The sequence below is a fragment of the Madurella fahalii genome (assembly GCF_045866475.1).
Source record: "Madurella fahalii IFM 68171 DNA, scaffold_2, whole genome shotgun sequence".
NCBI lineage: Eukaryota > Fungi > Ascomycota > Sordariomycetes > Sordariales > Madurella > Madurella fahalii.
In genome coordinates, this window is record NW_027263972.1 from 2254180 (window position 1) to 2273872 (window position 19693).

At 54.6% G+C, this 19693-nt stretch overlaps 7 protein-coding genes and 1 non-coding gene across 8 annotated transcripts; 5 read left to right on the forward strand and 3 right to left on the reverse strand.

Moving 5' to 3' along the window:
* Nucleotides 1-362: 362 nt before the first annotated feature.
* MFIFM68171_03407 (Prion-inhibition and propagation HeLo domain-containing protein) lies at nt 363-2299 on the reverse strand (the record flags this gene model as incomplete). Its single annotated transcript, XM_071058828.1, has 2 exons — nt 363-1170; nt 1230-2299. 2 exons carry the CDS (start codon nt 2297-2299, stop codon nt 363-365), a joined length of 1878 nt encoding a protein of 625 aa, XP_070914929.1.
* Nucleotides 2300-2666: 367 nt separating this feature from the next.
* MFIFM68171_03408 (Ankyrin repeat protein) lies at nt 2667-5921 on the forward strand (the record flags this gene model as incomplete). The annotated part of the gene is made up of 4 exons (XM_071058829.1): nt 2667-2765; nt 2823-3006; nt 3091-5757; nt 5815-5921. The coding sequence occupies 4 exons, from the start codon at nt 2667-2669 to the stop codon at nt 5919-5921; spliced, it is 3057 nt and encodes a 1018-aa protein (XP_070914930.1).
* A 1072-nt stretch (nt 5922-6993) lies between these two features.
* Nucleotides 6994-7114, forward strand: MFIFM68171_t35. The gene is made up of 2 exons: nt 6994-7029; nt 7079-7114. It is a non-coding gene; the product is annotated as a tRNA-Tyr (tRNA).
* Nucleotides 7115-9179: 2065 nt separating this feature from the next.
* Nucleotides 9180-9647, reverse strand: MFIFM68171_03409 (HET-domain-containing protein (Fragment); the record flags this gene model as incomplete). The annotated part of the gene is made up of 1 exon (XM_071058830.1): nt 9180-9647. One exon carries the CDS (start codon nt 9645-9647, stop codon nt 9180-9182), a length of 468 nt encoding a protein of 155 aa, XP_070914931.1.
* A 733-nt stretch (nt 9648-10380) lies between these two features.
* On the forward strand, nt 10381-10887 carry MFIFM68171_03410 (Membrane-associated proteins in eicosanoid and glutathione metabolism; the record flags this gene model as incomplete). The annotated part of the gene is made up of 1 exon (XM_071058831.1): nt 10381-10887. One exon carries the CDS (start codon nt 10381-10383, stop codon nt 10885-10887), a length of 507 nt encoding a protein of 168 aa, XP_070914932.1.
* A 452-nt stretch (nt 10888-11339) lies between these two features.
* On the forward strand, nt 11340-11900 carry MFIFM68171_03411 (uncharacterized protein; the record flags this gene model as incomplete). Its single annotated transcript, XM_071058832.1, has 1 exon — nt 11340-11900. One exon carries the CDS (start codon nt 11340-11342, stop codon nt 11898-11900), a length of 561 nt encoding a protein of 186 aa, XP_070914933.1.
* A 1196-nt stretch (nt 11901-13096) lies between these two features.
* Nucleotides 13097-16423, reverse strand: MFIFM68171_03412 (Adenylate-forming reductase stbB; the record flags this gene model as incomplete). The annotated part of the gene is made up of 4 exons (XM_071058833.1): nt 13097-15285; nt 15347-15579; nt 15651-15982; nt 16055-16423. The coding sequence occupies 4 exons, from the start codon at nt 16421-16423 to the stop codon at nt 13097-13099; spliced, it is 3123 nt and encodes a 1040-aa protein (XP_070914934.1).
* A 365-nt stretch (nt 16424-16788) lies between these two features.
* On the forward strand, nt 16789-17847 carry MFIFM68171_03413 (uncharacterized protein; the record flags this gene model as incomplete). Its single annotated transcript, XM_071058834.1, has 1 exon — nt 16789-17847. One exon carries the CDS (start codon nt 16789-16791, stop codon nt 17845-17847), a length of 1059 nt encoding a protein of 352 aa, XP_070914935.1.
* Nucleotides 17848-19693: the final 1846 nt, after the last annotated feature.

The following is a 19693-nucleotide window of genomic DNA, read 5'->3' on the forward strand; positions in this document are numbered from 1 at the left end:
TTAGCAGTCCCTGCACCAAGGATGACACACTTTCCACTTTTCAAAGCAATCAATTTTTATTTTTTTTTTATTTTTTTATTTTCTTTATTTTTTTATTTTTTTATTTTTTTTTTATTTTTTTATTTTTTTTATTTTTTATTTGTTTTTTTTATTTTTTATCTATGACTTCCGGTGCTTACCACATACACCATGCTTTTAAAAGCCAAAGTTAGTACTAACTATATGCTAATCACCCTTATGTTACAGAAGACATTTAGGAATTACAGTATAATTACGGATAAAACGAGTCTAGCTTAGGTGTTTAATAAACGACAAGAAGTGCCGGGGATCTTGGACCTCTTGCGCCAACTACAGCGTTCCAGCTATTCGAGGTACTTGTAACACCTCTGAAGCGGCTCGACCACTCTTTCCACCATTAGCTTTCTCCAAGATCTGTCACTGGCAAGCGTCCTGCACCCCGCCAAACACCACTCAACGGCGTCGGTGTAGTCGGCGCCGGCCTCGTCATTCACCTCCTTGAGCCACTCCAGCGCGGCAATCAAGGACAGGCCCGCGCGCACCTGGTCATCGACTACGCCGCTCGGCAACATAAGCCAGCTCGGGTGGTGCTCAATCGCATGTCCGAAACATAATTCCAACAGCAAGATCCCTAGAGACGCGATCCCCGCCACGTCGTGCCCGTGTGTAGCAGGGCTACACGGGGAAGCTTCCTGTCGGAACCGGCTGACAATGAACGGCGACTCTACAACCGGGGTTGAGCTCGGCAAAGAGGTGAAGAGATAGACGTTGCGCTTGTCCCAGGGTGTCTGCTGCCAGGCGGTATCCTTGAGTTGGACGAAAGAAGATGCTAGCGTCAGCGAGAGTCGATAGCGTTGGCGGCGGGTAAGGGTCTGTTTTAATTCGCCGAGAAGGAGCTGTGAGAGGTTGATATGGGGCTGCACAGGAGGGGTGATCGGATGATCGAGGTGGATGGCGAAGCGGATTTCAGATTCCTTTGGGGCGAGGTATCCTAAGGGAATTACAGTCGATTTGGCAGCAGACGGCACGCCTTCTGCGTCCAGAGCCTCGCAGAGATCAGTAAGCAGTGTCTCGTCCGGTGTTGGAATAGTGTTTGGGAGCCGCATTGTCACTGCCGTTGATTCCTTGGTGAGAACCGTGAGGGTTCGGGTCCTATAGCAATTGTTAGTAGTGAAGGGGGACTGCTTAAACATAGAGAGGGCCCCCCGTACATTGTTTGCGCTACAGGGGGGCTCGATGGAGCCGCGATGTGTACTTTTTTCCTCGCCTTGCCGATTCGCGGCAGAGCAGCCTTTCCAGGAGCGTTCATGCGATGCTGAGGAGTGGATATCGATACCGAGGCGCTAAGCTCTGCCTCGTTGATACTACTACCCACCTGCTCAGCAACCGCCGTTTCTTGAGGCAACTGGTCCAGCATCTTCAACGTGACTGAGCACGTCGACCACGCGTTCTTCTTGTCCACCCCCTGGGTCCCCGCTTCGAGACGCAAGTGGAAATCCCTATCCGACGGCGCCCTGTGTTGTAGTATCAGATGAGCGCAGTGATGGTCTCGGCAACCGCAATTCCAGGCCTCAAGTAGAGCCCTGTACAATTTATCAGCGCTGTACCAGAACTTGCTCATTGCCGTGCTTGCCGGTTTTGAAGTGGTTGAGAGCTGTTTCTGCCGCACTTCCTCCAGCTCCGAGACGACGTCGCTTGACGCCATCAGTTTCTCAAGCCGGTCGTTGTATGTTTGAAGCTCTGTGAACAGACGTGTCCGTGTCCGCTCTCCCATGCTGAACTTAACCCGGAAGACCTGGTAGCTCCGGTTTGACTGGTCAAACGGCCGCCGAAACCGCGAAGTTGCGGGGACTCTTGCCCTACGGCTTCCATCCTTGCTGACGTTTGTCTGAACTGCATCGCTGTCGACGGCCAATTCTTTGTTGAGTTCCTGCATGACACGCTGCATCTCGGCTAGAATCTCCAAATACAAGCCATATGAGTCCTGCAACCTGGCTTCCAGTCCTTTCTGGATTTCCGGGTCATTCCACGCCGAACCGCGGGGATCGCTGATGAGACGTTGTAATTGAGCGTCATCGGGAACCAGAGGAAGCAACAGCCGCTTCAGATTCCGGACGAAGCTTAACCGATGGAACTTGAGCTCGTTACTGCTCCGCTGGTACTCAAGTCGGATCTCGTACCAAAAACCCATCATCCTCGCCACGTCGCGATATTGTTCCAGTGCCCAAATGGCGACTGGGAAGGCGCCGAGGACGAGCCCGGCTACCTCGACGCCGGACATCTTTGCAATGTATGGGCGACTCCGACACGGACGCGGGCTGAGAGATTGAGAAAAAGTAAGGTAATGTAGGCTCAGTAAGGTAGCAGAATACTCGGCTTTTCCGCCATAGCCACCCCCTCACTCGATGACCAACCACGGCGTCTCAGGTATTGTACAGGTACCTCACCGTGAAAGGTTTTCACATGATGCAAGGTCGGAGCCTTGTCCCATTTTTGTTCAGGTACATGACAGGGATCGTAAGACGAACCCCTCGCTACTATATGCCGCGCACCGATCATTGCACGTGTATGAATTACCTGCCTACCGTCCGGTAACATATCTGGCGCCCACACGCAGGAGTCGATTTTGGACTCCCCCGTCTCCCGGCATGGATGCGCCGACCGCTATCTCCACCAAAACAGGGGACGTCGAGTGGCGGTTCAGCAAGATCTTGAGAGAGCTGCAGTCAGGCAGCGGAGCGTTTACCGTGAGTCTTGCATCACCACTCGGCGACGAAACAAACGCCACTAACCGGGATTTTTAGACGACGGTTTCAGCCGATGCAGTGGGCGATGTCCGCGACAAATTCCGGCTATGGGCTGGGAATATCGGAGCGCGGAATGCCTCGGCGTCCGCCTTTTCTCTCGAGTCGCGGCTTGTTGCTGCCGGCGAGCTCTTGGACCAATTCGCGGATCTACTAGATGACGTGAAAGATGCGCTGGATGATTGTAAGCAGACAACGTTCGCCTGTCCCTTGCCTAACTAGTATCCGGTGGCCTCGGAGGCTTACACTAGGGTAATGTTGATGGCAGTATTTGAGATTATCATCGGAAACCACGATAACAGGTCAATCAAATCCATTTCAGAATCCTGCGATTCGAGTCCGGGGCAAGCAGAAAAAGATGAGGCCCACGACATCCTTGACGTCGCATCCGAGTGCATACGGAGCCTCCTCCGGATTTCCATCCTCATCCGCAAGGCAACTCCCCGCGACCGGTTCAGCAGAGCCCTTCAGGCAACCAGCAATACAACGAGACCTTTCCTCGACCAGTTCGACATCGGCCACGTGGCAGAGCGGTACCCTAAGCTAAGGAAGGAGGAGTCAAGATGGTTGTGTGAGCGGCTCGGTCGGGCTATCACGAAGCGCCGCCAGTTTCTTCGATACTTGCGTGATCACAGGTCGAGGATTGCCGGTGGTCCCGGATGGAGCGAAGAGGCAGAAGAAGAGGAAGTGACAAACTCCATCTTGGCAAAGAACGCCTTCGTGGTGTCGGGCGACGCGACTGGCAGGTCGACGCACTCTGAGGCAGCCACCAAAACCGGTAGCGCCTCGGAGGGAGCACATACACGTCCCTCCACGAAGGCGTCCACACTAGATATTGCAAAGCTTGCGCTTTTAGAGGCAGGCGAACCAGAAGGAGAGGACGCCACGTCCTATGTTTCGGCCAGTTCGTCATTCCATATGGCTGAAAGCGGCGACGCAACACTCCGCCTCCCCACTCTCGCGGAAGTCAGTAAGGGCGAGGCTATGTTCGAGTGCCCGTTCTGCTTCGGGATACAAACCACGTCCAAAGACTGGGAGTGGCGCAAGCATGCATTTCATGACCTCAGGGCTTACGTCTGCACTTTCAGCGGCGTCGAGTGCGATACGCGCATTTTCGGTGACAGCCGAACATGGTTTAATCATGAAATGCAGTGCCATCGCGGAAAGTGGATGTGCGTCCTCTGTCAAAAGGGTCCGTTCGAGTCATCGCAGCAGATAGAAGCCCACGCTCGGAGGAGACATGCGAATGTCCTGACTCACGACAGCCAGTTGCAGGCCATGTTGAGCGCAAGCAAGCGGTCCCCTGACGCGCTTCCCGTCCAGGACTGCCCTTTCTGCGACGAGTGGGCTAACTCTCTCAAGGCGGCCACCCCCCTTCCGGAAGGGATGGCTGCCTTAGAGGCGGTAATCACTGTTGATCCCACGCAGTTTCGACGCCATGTTGCGTCTCACCAAGAGCAGCTTGCCCTATTCGCCATGCCCAGGATATCAGGAGAAGAATACCACGTACAAGAGCTATACGACAGCTTGAGCAGGAGCCTCTCCGGCCTTAGCCACGGATTGGATTCGGAGGGAGGCAGCGGCGAGCCCGGTAGACCTTGGCTTCCAGACCCACCGCTGCATATTGCAGTGGCTTCAGGAAACCTAGAAGAAGTCGAACGGCTGCTCAAAGAAGGAGCGGATCCTGAGATCAAGGGAGAGACTTGGGGAGATATCTACAGGGCGGCGCTTTCCGTTGAGCCTAGGTCGTATCAATATCTTCGCAAGATCCAAGACCTGGTGCGACACTTTCACTCCGATATTTTGTACGCCCCGGCCGATTATGAGAAACCAGGACCCGAAGCAAGCGTGTCGGATTTAATCAGAACCAGCCCAGGAAAGGAGAGAATTTCCCAACGGGAGGCCGTTGGACGTGGGACCGGCGCATCGAAATTACCTCCTGGGCCTCGCCAGGGCCAACCTCACCCTTACAATTCGGAAGAGGACGACTTTGGTTACAGCTATACGAATCCATCAACCCTAGCGCGCTATGACATCGGCTACCGCAGGCTACGGAGACCAAGCCTCGAGTCCCTCGACCGCGTACGCCGCGTTTCATATCCACCCCGAGAGGACGAAAGCGGCATTGTCGAGCCAAGGGACGATAATGACCTTCCTTTGTCAAGGAACCAGCGCCGAACATTTACGCCTGGCGTGGAGAATGCATACGGACATCGCAGGTCCTCCGCCCTGCTCCTGTCACCCAGCCCGAGAACAGCGTTTATAGACGACAATGTAGAACCTCGAGGCTTTGGCATCCGCATATCCTCCGCAGAGTCTACCTCGGTCAGCAGAACGCGTAGATCAGAGCAAGCAGCCGGACCGAGTCTAGCAAGTGGCCTCGATCATTCGTCCGGGCGTCATCAGATGGCCGAACGGCACACCGACTACATTCAGTCTCGGTGGGATTCTGAAAGCGATAGCGACTCCAGTCTTCGGCTTTCTCAGAAAGAGCGTGTGGTTAGTCCGCCCGGTCGTCGAGACCGCGACATACCGTACTGGGAACGACATCCGCCGGAGAAGGAGTTACCAAAGCTACAACTCGCAGACGGCAGAACGGAGCCGCCCACGGTACGCATCACAGAACCCTCCACGGTGCCCGACCGTGACTGGGAGAAGAAGCCTCTTAAAGGAATTCTCAAACGACCCACACCCAAGTTCCCCGAGGATCCCAACCCCATCCGGGAAGGTGTTGCAACTCAACATAACGACCAGACGAAGCCAAGCGTACCACCAGGGGCTAGGTGGACTAAAATCGCTCGCAAGATGGTTAGTCCCGAAGCTCTGAGGATGGGCAACGAGCGGTTTGAGGCCCGGGATGATTTCGTCATGGTGCTTCGTGTGCTGAACAAGGAGGAGATTCGGGCTTACGCTGAAGCGACTGCGTCACTTAGAGGTGAGTTTTGGCGAGTCTCTGTTTGGTAGGGAGTCTTGGTGCTAACGGGTCCTACAGAGCGCCGGAGAAGGGAGGCGTCAAAGAAAGCCGTGGACGATTGGTCTGTCGTCGGCGAACCACCAGGGACACCACCGTATCCACCGGCATCACCTGTACTGAGGTGATAAATACATAAAGGCTGCTAGAGAACTAATTAAGTATTTTCACAAGAATGGTACGATATAGATCGTACCAAGCTAGACCACCTGACGTTTGCTTGTAAGTTGTTTCTTTGTACTGAGCTCTCCCAGAATGACCGCGTCTAATCAAGATATGCGGCAGATTCGGACCAACTCGTACTATTCTTTCCCGCATAACTTGCTCTGGTTCATTGGACACAGAGCTCGCTGCGCGGAGGAAACGAAGGGGCTACTGGCGGGAGAGAAACTTGAAGCGGATATCCGATGTTCGGGCTCAACGAACGGGAGAATTGGGGACTTGTGCGTACGTAGGCACCTCCCTTGGGGCGGTAAGAGGATGCCTTCAAGCTGCTGCATAGGAGGGCGCAAACCTCGAGTCGGGCTTGCCACAAGAGGTGCGCGGAAAGTGATCCCTCGTTGCTGGCCGCCAACGATATTTACCTCTGTTGCTATCGGCCGGGTTTGGCGGAAATGGACATGGATTGTTGGCCCGATTCCACATCTGCTGAAGATTATGGGAGGCGAGAAAGGGTTCGGGTTAGGCTTCGGCGCTGCAGGCCGAGCCCGATTCTGCAGCCTACAGAGTCATGATGACAGTCGTCACTTCAGTGCATTGGGTTTTCACCGCGTAGGTAATCTGTTGGTACCTTCGTTAGCGTTAACGGAATGTTACAGAGGTGAAAAGGACCGAGGAACCGAAGGAATGAGGAGCGGTTCTAGTAGTGTCGAATTCCTAAAACGTTGGAACCGAAGTCGCGATTGAGCGGCCCTGGAGATCCCGAAGAAGTGGGACTGAGCAATTTCCGTGGCGGAGGCAGGGCAATGGTTCTGAGGCCGGATCGAGCCACACGGCTTTAAAGTCAATGACAGGTGCAACCCGGTGAGCGAATTGAAAATTATTGTGAAAATGAACTACCGCTTGGCGATTTAGGTACCTTAGTCAAGCTGGCTCTGAGGGCTCATACCTGTGGACAAAGAGGTCTGACGGATGTGGGACCGTTTTGCCAGCGATGGACGCGCTAGGTCATAGGGCATGAGACCGGTCCGGAAATTCAACCTCCACGTGGCGCAATGGAAGCGCGTCAGACTGTAAGTAATCTTGACAATCCTCAATGAGAAAAGCCCTAACATCCCCTAGTCTAATCTGAAGGCTGTGGGTTCGACCCCCACCGTGGAGTTCTGTTTTTTTCCCATCTACAGTACTAAAACAAGTCCTTTTTCCTTTTCTTATTAATATTTTTTTCCTATCATGAGCGCTCAAGACACTCGGGCTTCCCGCGATCGGTTGATCAATAATTGGCTGCGCCGGCCTGAGCATTCCGGCTTACAGCGGCTTCTTTGCCACAGGTGATCATGGCCCACTTCAGTACTGTCCCAACTGGGCCCACTTTGTCCACATCCGCATGGACCGCCACCAATCCTGCACAGATCGCAAGGATGGAGGTCACGGTCGAGGGTCAAATACTAGACGTTATAGTAGCAAAATGAGATATTACCGCTCCAAGCCCCAGAGCTGCCAGCTGCATGTAGAAGATAGCGTCTCAGCAGCTAAGCCAGGAGGTGAGAATTATACTGGCTTGAAGTTGCTCTATTCCACATTTGTATGGGAGAGTCAACCCGAGAATAAACCTTGCATGAAATTCCCCCATCGATCAGCCGTCGACCCGGGTAACATTGTGCTGTCGGCAGGGCCAACCTTGACTGCAATATCCAGCACTTGCCTGTCTAAGAACGTCACCGGCTTGATGATCGTCTTCACGGAGAATCGCTGCATCGCCCCGTTTTTAGAACCCAAGTTCTTTCACAACTCCCGTCAGCATGACAGACCAAGTCGGTGGTCATCGTAAGACGCTCGACATCTTCTCCACAACATCGGATCAACATCCTCTCGACTAAAGCGAAGTCAGACATCTCCTTGTCCATACCGCTTGGATGACCGGCTCCAGGTTCCGCTGGTGTCCACGGATACACCGCGGTATACCAGTGTTTCTCCTTTATCCACCAGTCAGCTGCTTCCTCCCATGAGCGGCCCATATTCGTGTTGGGAGTTCTGCGGCTGCCCCAGACAAGCACGACACCCTAACTGTCACCGAGGGTGCCGCGGGACCGAATACCCACAACACCGCATATCACGACCCTATCTCTGCAGAAAGAGGATTTAGGACCACGGCTATTTGAGCCCGTATCAGAAGATCCTGGCTGGGTGTCCGAGTACCCGACGCCCCAAAACCAACCAGAAACTTGCGTGGGTGCTTAATGCTTTGCAACATGGAGATCCAGAGGGTAACAGGGCTCTAGTAACTCGATACGAGAAGGCGGGGCGTTAAACTTGGAAGCCTTCAAGGTTGTCCGATGAGCCGCCTGCAGGAGGATTGTCTCACGTCTGAGCTCCGCAGGGTTAAATTTTAGGCTGCAGGGTGCTATTGTTAGTAACGTTGTGACCATGGTACAGTACACCGCTGCTGGTGGAAAGGGCAGGTTTCACTTGCATTCCCAGCTTCTTCCGGGACCTCTCCTGTATGGCCACTCTTGAACCGGCGGCGATGTCGAACGACAGCCAGTGGGTTGTTTCATTCCAAGTGGTGTCCCACATCCGGATAAACGACCGAATTCCTGCCAAAGGTGGCGACAATTCCCGAAGGATAAGGGCAGGGTTGCTTAGCGCATCGGCTGAGCTGGAGCATCTGAGCACCGCAATCCAGAGTTTGGAAGGGCGTTCGCAAGGTGCGATGTGCAAGTCGAGTTGAATGCCAACATCGGAGATCAATACCATATATGTCCCTGGTGGAAAATGCTCGACTGTCATGGGAGGCAGCAAACTATCCAACCAACTCGGAGACTCGGCGAAGAGATATGGAAGAGGAATCGGTCTTGGGTGGGGTGGGCATTGCTTGGGCTGTGTGAAGGCGAGGATGGATTGATCCGTAGATTTCTGCACGATTTCACGTTGCAGCCGCTGGAAGGCATTACTTCCTTCGCCGTAAAGCAGCGGCATGTTCACCCGAAAATTCCAAGGAGTATGCGATGTCGTCCTGCCTAGTTGTTTTGCGGTAGGCGGCCCATGACATGCGCGTAGCAACACAAAACGAGTCTAGCAGGTCGGCAACTTCCGAGCAGCAAAAGTCGCAAAGGGGACGCGCAATAGCTGACTTTGTGAGCGCTAGACTCGGACACTGATCGCGGGGGTGCCGTCGGAGAACCGGGTCGTCGATGCCCGTAATCTCAGAGAGCCACGCCGCAAGGCTACCCCGATCGCCGAGCCTGGCCTAATACATATTGTAGAATTCGACGGCAACAGGGGGCGATGAGTTCCTGGGGGGTCCATCCCCGCGTGAACCATCTGTTTCTGCTTGACAAGCGCTGGGGATCCTCGGTCTGGAAGTCGGAGATGCAGGCGTAACATACAGCCGCGTCGCGGTACCAGGCGAACATGGAATTGATGGCCTCGGAGAGCTCGGCGCTGCTGGACTTGTCGATGCAGCACGTGTCAATCCAGATGTAGTCGTAGTCGTTGTTCTTGGCCACCTCGGCAGCTTTGAGAACCTTGGCCAGCCCTGGCTTACCACAGGCGAGGAGCTGTGATCGCCCTCTTTGCACGTCTCCAAACAGAATCTCACCGTCACACCAGGTATGGGACAGTATGGCGTATCTGGGGTTGTTTCCACCTACGAACTCACTGAGCTCGAAATCATTGGTATGGAGGAGGCGCATTTGGTACGAAGGTTGGGATGGTACAATCTAGCTGTTTCGACCATATCCATGGAGAATTGGTTGAGGAACGAGAGACTGGAAGTTAGGCGCCGCTGGGCCGTGATCGGTAACAAATCTAGGTCGGGTATTTCTTACAGCGCGATAGATGGGAAAGCGTCTAAAGCTTTTCCATTTACGGTATCTTCCCATTACAGTTAGAGAATCCTACTGTGCCTAAAAAAGAATCCCACTGCTTACTTGTAATGTATATAAACTGTAAGAGGAAAACGTTTACAACGCAAATCTCTACGTTTGATAGAAAAATAAAATAAAATAAAAACCATGAAATTCCTGAATACAAGACAGTTGTTTAACAAGCGCGAGCTAACTGGGGAGCGAGGTTCCGGAGTTGCATCAGATACTGTACCGTACCTGAGGCAGGGCGATTCTTAAATACATAGGTTTTCCGGCCTTTTGCATCGCGAAGGTAATTCACAACGCCGTACTGCTACGGAGATGGTTTGATCGATTAACTTTCTCGCCCACCGAGCTTCCTCGCATTCCAATTGGCGGAGCGCGCGGGAGCGAGACACACGCAACTGTAAGATCATGTGTTCCCGGGAGTCCGGCACGGACAGGGCCACAGGGGGTCGCGTAACCAACTGAAAATATAAATGCGCCGTCGCCCTATTCCTTCGCTCTTGGATCTCACGAGTGCCCACTTCTTTTTCTCAAAACCTGCAATATAATCGTCATGTCGTCCCTCGGCGTCGCCCTCGGCCTCCGGGCAGCTCCTTTCGCCGCAAATGTCCCCAACTACGCACCGGCCTTTCTAGGCTTCCACTTCATATTTGCATACGGCGTTCTCTCGTCGCGAACACTCAAGCAATGGTACGGCATCGACCACAACGAGTCGCCCCGCTATGACCTTGCCAAGTACGGCGACGCGGCCGTCGCATCGGGCAAGATTACGCAAAAGCAACTCGACATGCTCAAGCGCAACGAGTCAGCCCACGCCAATGCCGTCGAGAACTACACCTTCTTTGTCGGGGCCCTCGGCTTTGCCACGCTTGCGGGGGTGGACAGGACGCTTATCAATCGCGCTGGCTTGACGTATACGATCGCGCGTGTCGCATACGGTGCTGTGTATATCCTGATTGACGATCCGCTGTGGAGCCAGATTCGGGGAATTACCTGGTGGATTGGCAATTGCAGCTGCTTATATCTGCTGTATAAAGCGGCAGGCAAGTTGAATGAGTAATTCGACTGGGCGTTGGAAAGACTGGCATTGTATAATCAATTACTTGCGCATCTCAAAACTAAGGTGCCTTGACGCAAGGCAGGAGACTGAACGGAATTGTGGTAGTAGTTGTAATTTGTGTGAAAGAAAGAAAAACTGCGTCATTGATACTTAGTTACTCGCAACTCCAACTACTCGGTCCGGGCCAATAACTTAAACGGTTGTTGCTTCATTGCAGGGTAAACAAACAAAGTGGTGAAATGCCACTTGAGGAGCCGTACAAGCCCACCATGTGTTACCTAGAACCTGGGTCACGTCACCGCCCGAGATACCACCAGCAGCACGAACGTGATCCTATAAAAACATCCCAAGCTTCAGTCCTCGGGACCCTCAACGCACGAAATCCAAGCACGCTCAGCAGCGGTCATTCCGTCTCAACCCATCATCGGTACACCGCGCCGTCTCGCAGCGGAATGTGCAAACTAATCAATTACATCCACAACAACTCCTACTGCAACGAGTACTGCATCGAGGCCGGCGGCGAGCGCCACGTGGTGACATGCGAAGCCGTCAACACGGACGCCTGCCGGCGACAGCAGCAGAACGAGACCATCACGGTCCACCGCGACAACTGCTGGGTGCACTACAACATGCTCTCGATCCAACCTCGGAAGCCCGCCTTTGACGACTTCCTCAAGACGTACGAGGTCGCCCTTCCCGAGGGCGGCACCGGCCCGGCCTTTGACCACCTCGACTTTTACGTCCGCGTCTGCGTGCTCGACTTCTTCAACATCTTGACGATCCATTTCATGAGGCGGCACTGGCGCTGGCTCGAGGAGCGCGTGCACCAAGAGCAGGCCGGGCGGCCCGTGTCGTTTGCGTACGGGGACGTGCAGCGCGAGTGGGAGGAGGAGTTCAAGACAATCTTGGAGGGGGCGAGAAGGGTTTATCGGCAGGTTCGCGTCGGGGCGCACTGGGAAGGCCAGACTGAGGAGTTTGTGAGGTGGTTTCGGGATCATCCTTTTTATCCGTGACGGGACGGGTTGTTCGCACCTACCTGAAAGTTTGAATGTTGTGAGGGTTGACTGAGCTCTTCGGGATGGCGACGGTAAATCCTCGTCAAGAAGTAATAATAAGATAAATTAAAAGGAGAGGTGAACCGGCAATCCCGGAAGATAGTTAGATACAAGTTGAGGTGTTAGATTAGCAGTGTTGCATGTGCATGTTATTTTCACAATGAACACTAACGTTACGTCAAATTGAGCTTGTTTAGTTGATGTCGCGCTGGAAACCGCACTTGTGGAGCTCGGCTCTCACCGCCGAGCTCAGCAGCTCATCACGTGAGCTCGCCCAGACCATTTCCTTTGTGTATTTAAGCCAGTTCTTCAGTCTCCTACTGTAGTAGATAGATCTTCAGAGACTTCAACCTTTCCACGCACTTTCCACGCCCTCTGCTGAGCTCCTGTGCGCGTGACAGTTGATAATACGTATCTACCACGAAGATAACCTGTATGGCTGAGAAGACAGTTTCTGAGGTTGGGATTCAGACAACATACTCTAAACTTAGTAGTCCTGTCTTAGTGTTCAACGACAGAGGTGAGCTAATTGTATCACCTTCTGGCTCTTGATTTTCTACTACTCCACGGTCATTCTCATATATTAAGTTGTATTTCTTCGTCTGGCTGAATTTGAAGAAACTCGCCTGGTTCGGCAGAAAGCAGGAGACAAGATTCCTCTTGCTTGTACCTGAGAGGCCATGACCGGTGGGGAACGTGTGCTGCTTTGGATAGTTATAGGCTCAACAAGCATCAACCAAACTAGTAGAGAACTGAATGACAAACCTGCTTCATAAGCCCATCATTTACATTACTCAATGAGCGGCACCAGCCTCTCGGATCTTTCGAGACCTACAGTACGAGGACGCTGATGTTTTGTCAGTAATATGCACAACCCGTTTCGTCGGCCCCAACAGCGAGGCTTTGACTCCTGTGGGGCTCAAGAGTACCAAACAGTCTGATATGTGCTATACCTCTTGTCTCTTCTAACATAATGTACAAACAGCTCCGCTAACTTTACAATTTCGCCATGCTCGGCTTCGGCCACCGCAAAGTGCATTGGGCTAGCACTTTGGTGCGGAAAGCGGATGTCAGCTTGTAGTTGAGCAAGCTGAACTGAATTTCGGCTCTGTTTTCTGTTGAAGACTAATTAATCGATTCTACTACTTCCAATGTCACTTGCTTAAATATCCGATCTTTCTCCAAAAGCTGACGTAACTACGCACCGTCGTATCATCAACGGCTTTCATATCGCATATCGTGTCCGAGTAGGCCCGCGCAACATCAGTCCCCAGAACGACCTGCCCGCATGCCGCCGCCCGGAACGAATGCTTGAAGAAAGCGTGCAACTTGCTGACAGGGTAGAGTTCATCGTCCTTGCCAGCTCCATCATGCTGAACCAGGTCAAGCCAGTCATCAAACGACAACGACTTGGTAATCCCTAACTCCTCCCCAACTGTCGTGAGCACGCCGTCCCACGGTTGACGCACGGGATTCTCCAGGTGTAAGACTATGGGTAGGCTTTGGCTCGAAGAAGCAATCTCAACCACAACCTTGGCGGCGTCATCGACCGGAATCCAAGGCAGCTCTCCACTCAACCGAGGCAGCACCCCGACACTCTGGGCTGATTTCAGCAGCATAGGAACCTGCTCGTTTGCATTCCACGCTCCGCTGACCTTGGAACCCGTTATCTGCCCGCACCGGATCGAAACAATCTCGAGCTGTCCGGCATACGCCTCAGCCGCCCTCTCAAGCATCTTCTCGCAGACAAGCTTTGCATCAGCGTAGCCAATCCCGCACGCCGCATCCGCAGGCGACACCGGCATCTCGGGGACCGGAGACCCGGGATTGGATAGACCGGTCCGAGAAACAGCTGCAATAGACGAGATAAATACGAAGCGGCTTTTAGCGGGGCCCTTAGCGCCCGCTGCAAATTCGACAAGGCTTCGGAGGAACTTGAACTGGCGTTGGAACGAGCGCAATTTCATGAGGTAGTTCATGGGCCAGGCTGCGTGGATGACGTGGGTGACACGGGCTTGCATGCCGACGTACACCATGGGAATGAGGCCCAGTTTCTCGGCCGTCGGGTCAACCTCCAGCGTGGCCACCTTTGCCCACTCCTGCTCTGAGAGATTGAGGCCACGGGTCTTGAGGATGTGACGATTGAACTGTCCGCCGCCGGGGATGGGAGGAGCATTGGTGCCCTTTTCTTTCCGGACGAGGCAGATGACACGCTGGACTTGGGGGTGTCGAGCAAGATCTGCGAGGATGTGCGACCCTAGGCTGCCGGCACTGCCCGTGAGTAAGACGACGGCGTTGTCCCAGGTTCCAGGCTGCTGCTGTTTCTCCGCAAGAGTCAAACTAGGAGCGCTCAAGCTGTACAAGTCCACCAGCTCCTGCACTTCCTTGGCCGCTGCGTCGAGCGTGTCTTGCCCTCCAGGGTTCGATGACGGATTTTTTATGGCCATAGCCATCTCCCGGACCGAGGGGTTGACGTAGAAGAAATCGGGCGAAAACAGCTTGGCCACATCGCGATCATTGAGGCACTCTGTTTTGGAAGCCGCGGCAATGAGAACCCGACGCAACTGCAGCACTTGCAAAGAGTCAACTCCCAAGTCAAACAGGCTGTCCTCGACGGTCCACTCCGGAAGAGACCCTGGGGCCCTGAGACTCAGCACCCTGCTGAAAAGCTTCTTGAGGTTCTCCTCGAGGTTGTCCATATCCAGCGGCCCCGTGGCATCCGTGGCGGCTTGCTGAAGCTTCTCATACACGGCCTTGATCTCTTTGTGGAAGAGAGCGTACGTCTCCTTGCGGGCAATCGAGCCCTTGTCGGTCCGAGGAATGATGACACCCTTGGGAACGAAGATGATGGCGTCTGGGAAAGGCACTCGTGCAAAAGCGTCCATCTTCTGCCCGGCGGCATTCACGATAGGCCAGACCTTTTCCCGAAAGAAAGCCTCCTGTCCGACCGACAGAGGCTCCAGGGGCTCGATGATGACGCCAAGATGGAACTGGCTCTCTCCGAAAGCGATGGCCGACTTGATCAAGGGGATCTCGCCGAGCATCGTCTCTAGGATCAAAGGGTTGGCCTTTTCGCCGGTGGCGAGGACGATGATGTCGTCAGCACGGCCCACGGCAGCGAAATCTGTGTCGGGGTATTGCTCGTTTCGGATTAGCTCGTCAGCAATCTCGAAGCCCTCAGTGCGGCCAGCGGGATGAGCCCACACGGTGAGGCGGTACCGCTTGCTGCCATCGTCGCCTGTCACGTCGAGCTCATCGACCTTGTACTTGACGTCCGTTCGGAGACGGAAGTATTTCCAGTCATAGTTAGTATCCGTGGGCGCAAACGTAAGAGACAAGGGCCCTGGTCTCGGTCGTGCCGTAAAAGTTGAGCAGCTTCACACCGCCTGCCGCGAGGCGGTCACCCACGTCGGCGCCCAGTGCGGCACCTCCGGTTCCCACAAAGTCCATGCGAGCCAGTAATTTGATGCCTTCGTCATTAGGGAGACTGACCATGTCGTCCAGAAGGAACGGCACCGTCATCATGGACTTGGGGTGGGTCTCCTTGATGAGCTTGACGATAGACAGAGCGTTGGAGATGCCGTCGCCGGTGGGGTAGAGGGTCGTCTTTCCCGCCGACATGGATAGGCCAGGGCGACTAGGCCGAACCCGTGGAACAGCGGCAGCGTGGATAGGTTGAGCCCCTGGGCTTGCTCTTCCGTGTCGAACTTGTGACAGTTGACGGCAAACAGCAGTTGGCGGTGAGTCAAGGGAATTGGCTTGGGCAGTCCTGTGGTCCCAGAGGAATGCAGCAGCAGTATGACATCGTCGACGTCCTCGGGGGGTTCAAAAACAAGAACGGCCGCGGGGTCCGCTCTTTTCTCATAGAAGCTCCCGTAAGGGTTCGCAACACGGGTCACGATGCCCTTAGCGGCGAGCGCGCCCAAAGCCAGCTTTGCCGGCTCGCTGAGGCGCTGAGAGACAATAAAAGAAGTGGCACCTGTCTGCTGAAGAAGGGCACCGATTGCAACGGGCGGCAGTCGTGGGGAGAGCACCAAGGGCTATTGAATCCGATCTGTCAGATTCGACGTCTGTTTACTAGTACGCTGACTCGGATAATGCGAGAAACCCACTGGAACGCCTAGGCTCATGAGGGCAAATTCGTGAACCACCAATCCAAAGTCACTCTCCATGAGCAGAGCCACGGGGGCCATCTTGGTCACTGACTTTGGCATCAGCGCCGGGCCGAGTGGCAGATTCTCCTTCAGCCACGCAGCGCATCTGGAGACTGCCACCTTGAATTCACCATGGGTGATAGTGTCGAATGGAGGGGTCGGCTTGGCCCGGATGCAGAAAGGATGCGCGGCGTTGTTCACAGCGTTGAAGTCAACGAGTTCCGGCAGCGAATGTAAGAAGCCCTCAAGCTTCTCTGGGGAAGCATAGTTGGTTGCCGGCCTGATGAACGGCCTAATATGAGTGCCGTTTGTAGCGGTGGCCTCCATCTCAGCAAGGCCAGTGGTAAGTAGTATGTTGCTTGTCCAGTTACGGGTATCGCAGTCTTTGGTCTCGAGTTTAAACACACTTTTGGCACAAAGGATTCACAATCCGGATGGTTGGAATCGGCGAATTACAGGTGTCCCGTTGAAGCCGTCTCGGCGTATTCCCCCGCGACACTTAACTCGGCGGGTTTTGCTATCGACGTAGGCCTGACTGCTACGCTAAACCGATATCGCTTACATCCCTTGTTTCTAATAGATGGACATTGACTTGTATAACAGGTGCTCGATCGAGGATTGTATAGCACAGATGCACTTCGCCATAGGGCGTGTCCTAAACACTCTCGCCGCTTCCGCTCCGCCAAGTCATCATGGCACCTCAAACACCCCAAGCCTCCAAAAAACCTAAACAGCAAAACGAGCAGAGCCCCCTAGCTGAACCACAGCCAACATACACCCCTCCCACAACCGGCATCCTGTCCCTCCTCCCGACATCATGGGTCCCCTTCGCAGAACTCATCCGCCTGCACCAACCCCACGGCCTGTACATGACCTACTTCCCCAACATCCTCGGCCTGCTGTACGCGAGCTCCGTCTCGCCATCGGGACCCCTCCCCTTCTCCACCCTCTCCCAGCGCGCCGGCGTGCTCGTAGCGTGGACCTTCCTGCTCCGCAGCGCGGTGTGCGCGTGGAACGACGTGGTAGACCAGGACTACGACCGGAAGACGGCGCGGTGCCGCAGCCGGCCGGTGGCGCGACGCGCCGTCTCCACCGCCGCCTGCGTGCTCGTCGCTGCCGCCCTGACCCTTCTCGGCCTGGCCTGCATTGCCTCCGCCGACACCACCCTCCCCACCGCCGCCCCGCCCTTGGCCCTGGCCTTGCTCCTCGTCGCCCTCGCCGCCCTGTACCCCTTCGCCAAGCGCGTCACGCACTTCGCCCAGGCCGTCCTCGGCGCCACCCTCGCCACTGGCGTGCCCCTGGCCGCCTGCTCGGCGGGCGTGCCGGCGCTCGCGCCCGCGCTCGCGCTGCCCACGCTGTTCCTGTCGGCGACCGTCGTCCTGCTCGTCGTGTTCTACGACGTGGTCTACGCGCGGCGCAACACCGCGGACGACCTCGTCTCGGGCGTCAAGGGGATGGCGGTCCGGTTCCGCGGCCACCTGGAGGCGCTCTTCGGGGCCGTCACCGTCAGCATCGTGGGCTTGCTGATCGCGCTGGGCAGGGAGGCGGGCATGGGGCCGTGCTACTTCGTGTTGTCCGTCGGGGGGTTGGCGGTGGGGTTGGTGTTCATGATTGCGCTTGCGCACTGGGGGCTATTGCCCAGCTGGAGTGGGAAGAGCGGCTGGTGCTATGCTTTTGCGATTGGGATGTTGGTGGGTGGGTTTTTATGTGAGGACTTGGGAAGGAGGTTGGCTTTGGGTGGCATCATGTAAGGGAGAGGGGCTGGTGATGAATATTAGACCCTGGCTACTGGAGCGGGAAGTGTCCGAAGAGAAGTTATACGCCATATGTGGAATGACTGTGGCTACTGTATGAGAGGTTATGGGTGCGTGTAATATATTGACTTCCAAAGCAAGCATATCCGTAGAAGACGGTCAGTAGCACCTGCTATTAATCCTTTGTTGAAGATATTGCGTTTTCCGCATCAGTCCTTGCTCGCGTTGCCAAATTTTACTGAATTCTGTCCCAAGGAGTCCATCGCTCTCCGGTTCCTTGCTGCCTAGAAATGATCTCTGCCAACCCAGGCCTTCCTTATATGCGCTGATGTTGAATGCGCTGTTCAGCCGGCTGAGCAGATACGTCACGGTGTGTACGGCCAGCGACGCCTCTAATAAGGGCCCGATTGTACTAAACATGGATTCGTCTTGGTTGTGATTGGTGGCTCTTGGAGTCATGCTCATGGTTTGATCAGAGCAGTGCTGAGTCCAGAGGCTGTTGATAGATATCTCGAGGAGGCGTAAAATTTGGGTGTAACATCCCAACAAGAGGAAAACGACGGCCGAGTCAGGAACCTCTGGCAGGAATTGCGTGCCCGTCTTCTCGGCATTCGCGCGTCCCAGGCAGCAAGCTGAGTTAATTGATACTTCCCCATCGTCACTAGCTGTTGCTACTACGCATGCCGACGCACAGGTAAGTTTTTGAAAAAGGGACTTTGAGGAATGGATGTCAGAAATTGTCAGGCGTGCAATATCAATCAGCTCGCCGCAAAAGCCCACAACGTTCTTGAGCGTTTGAGAGTCTGGATCGGTATTTGAATAAGAGGGCATAATTCTTGCACTCAGCTCGGAGAGCTTCCGGTAACACGCGGTGGTTGAAAGCAGCTTTGCCGGTGATGGAGGGCCCGAGGAGTCGAAGTCGGTTTCAGCTGCTGTCGGATCCGCGAGGGATGGAAGCTGAGCGAGTCGAGGTTCGACCAGACTACTCGCCGGCGACAGTCGATGGGCGTTGCCAGGGCCTTCTAAGGTTCCGTCTAGTACGTCCTTTGGATCTTGGATGTAAAACATCGTGGTTTGAAGCTCCATTCCTGGATCAAAATCCATGAGGAAGGCTTGGTACGGTGTCTAGAATACCTTAGTCAGCCGGTTACTTAAGATGCCAAAGTCCCTCACGTAGGAGAGAAGTAGACATACGTCTACATGCACCACGCCTGCTACGGGTCGGTTGCTTCCTCCGTGGTGTCTTTTTGGACCCAGAGAGGGAAAAAGATCTGGATTCCCCGAGGCGGACCCATCGTCGTATAACAACCCCGTTGGCGATTTCGGTGCGGAACTGGTGCACGAGTCTGCGTCTTCGTGCACCGGGTGCAGCGCTTTGGCGGCATCATGGGCAAGTTGACCCTCATCACCGTGGTTCTGCCCTTCCAACGACTGTCTCAAGTCTAGCTCCATCATTCCCTTCTCCGGCGTTGAAAGCGTTCGGGGCCGCAAGGGTGAATTTGACGGCCGGTTGGTCTTCTTCTTGGCCACTTTGGAGGGACGGCCAGCTTTACCACGTAAACTGATTATTTACGGCAGTCCGGCCTTGCGGTAGCGAGAGCATGGTCCGTTGGGGTTGTTGGTTGCCTTGTCCGAGTCGACGGAGCGAGGACAGCGCAGCTTTTGCGTATGGCAGCGGTCGCATGCGTGCCGCAACAGTTAATCCGTGTCTGTGACTGGTTCGTATCCCGTCATAATCTTGCTTGGGCGGTCGTCCACATGAGTATCGATCGACGATGACAGTCCACGTTCATACTCGTCTCGTGTTTCCTACCTGGAGGCTACGTCCTGCCAGCGTTCTTGA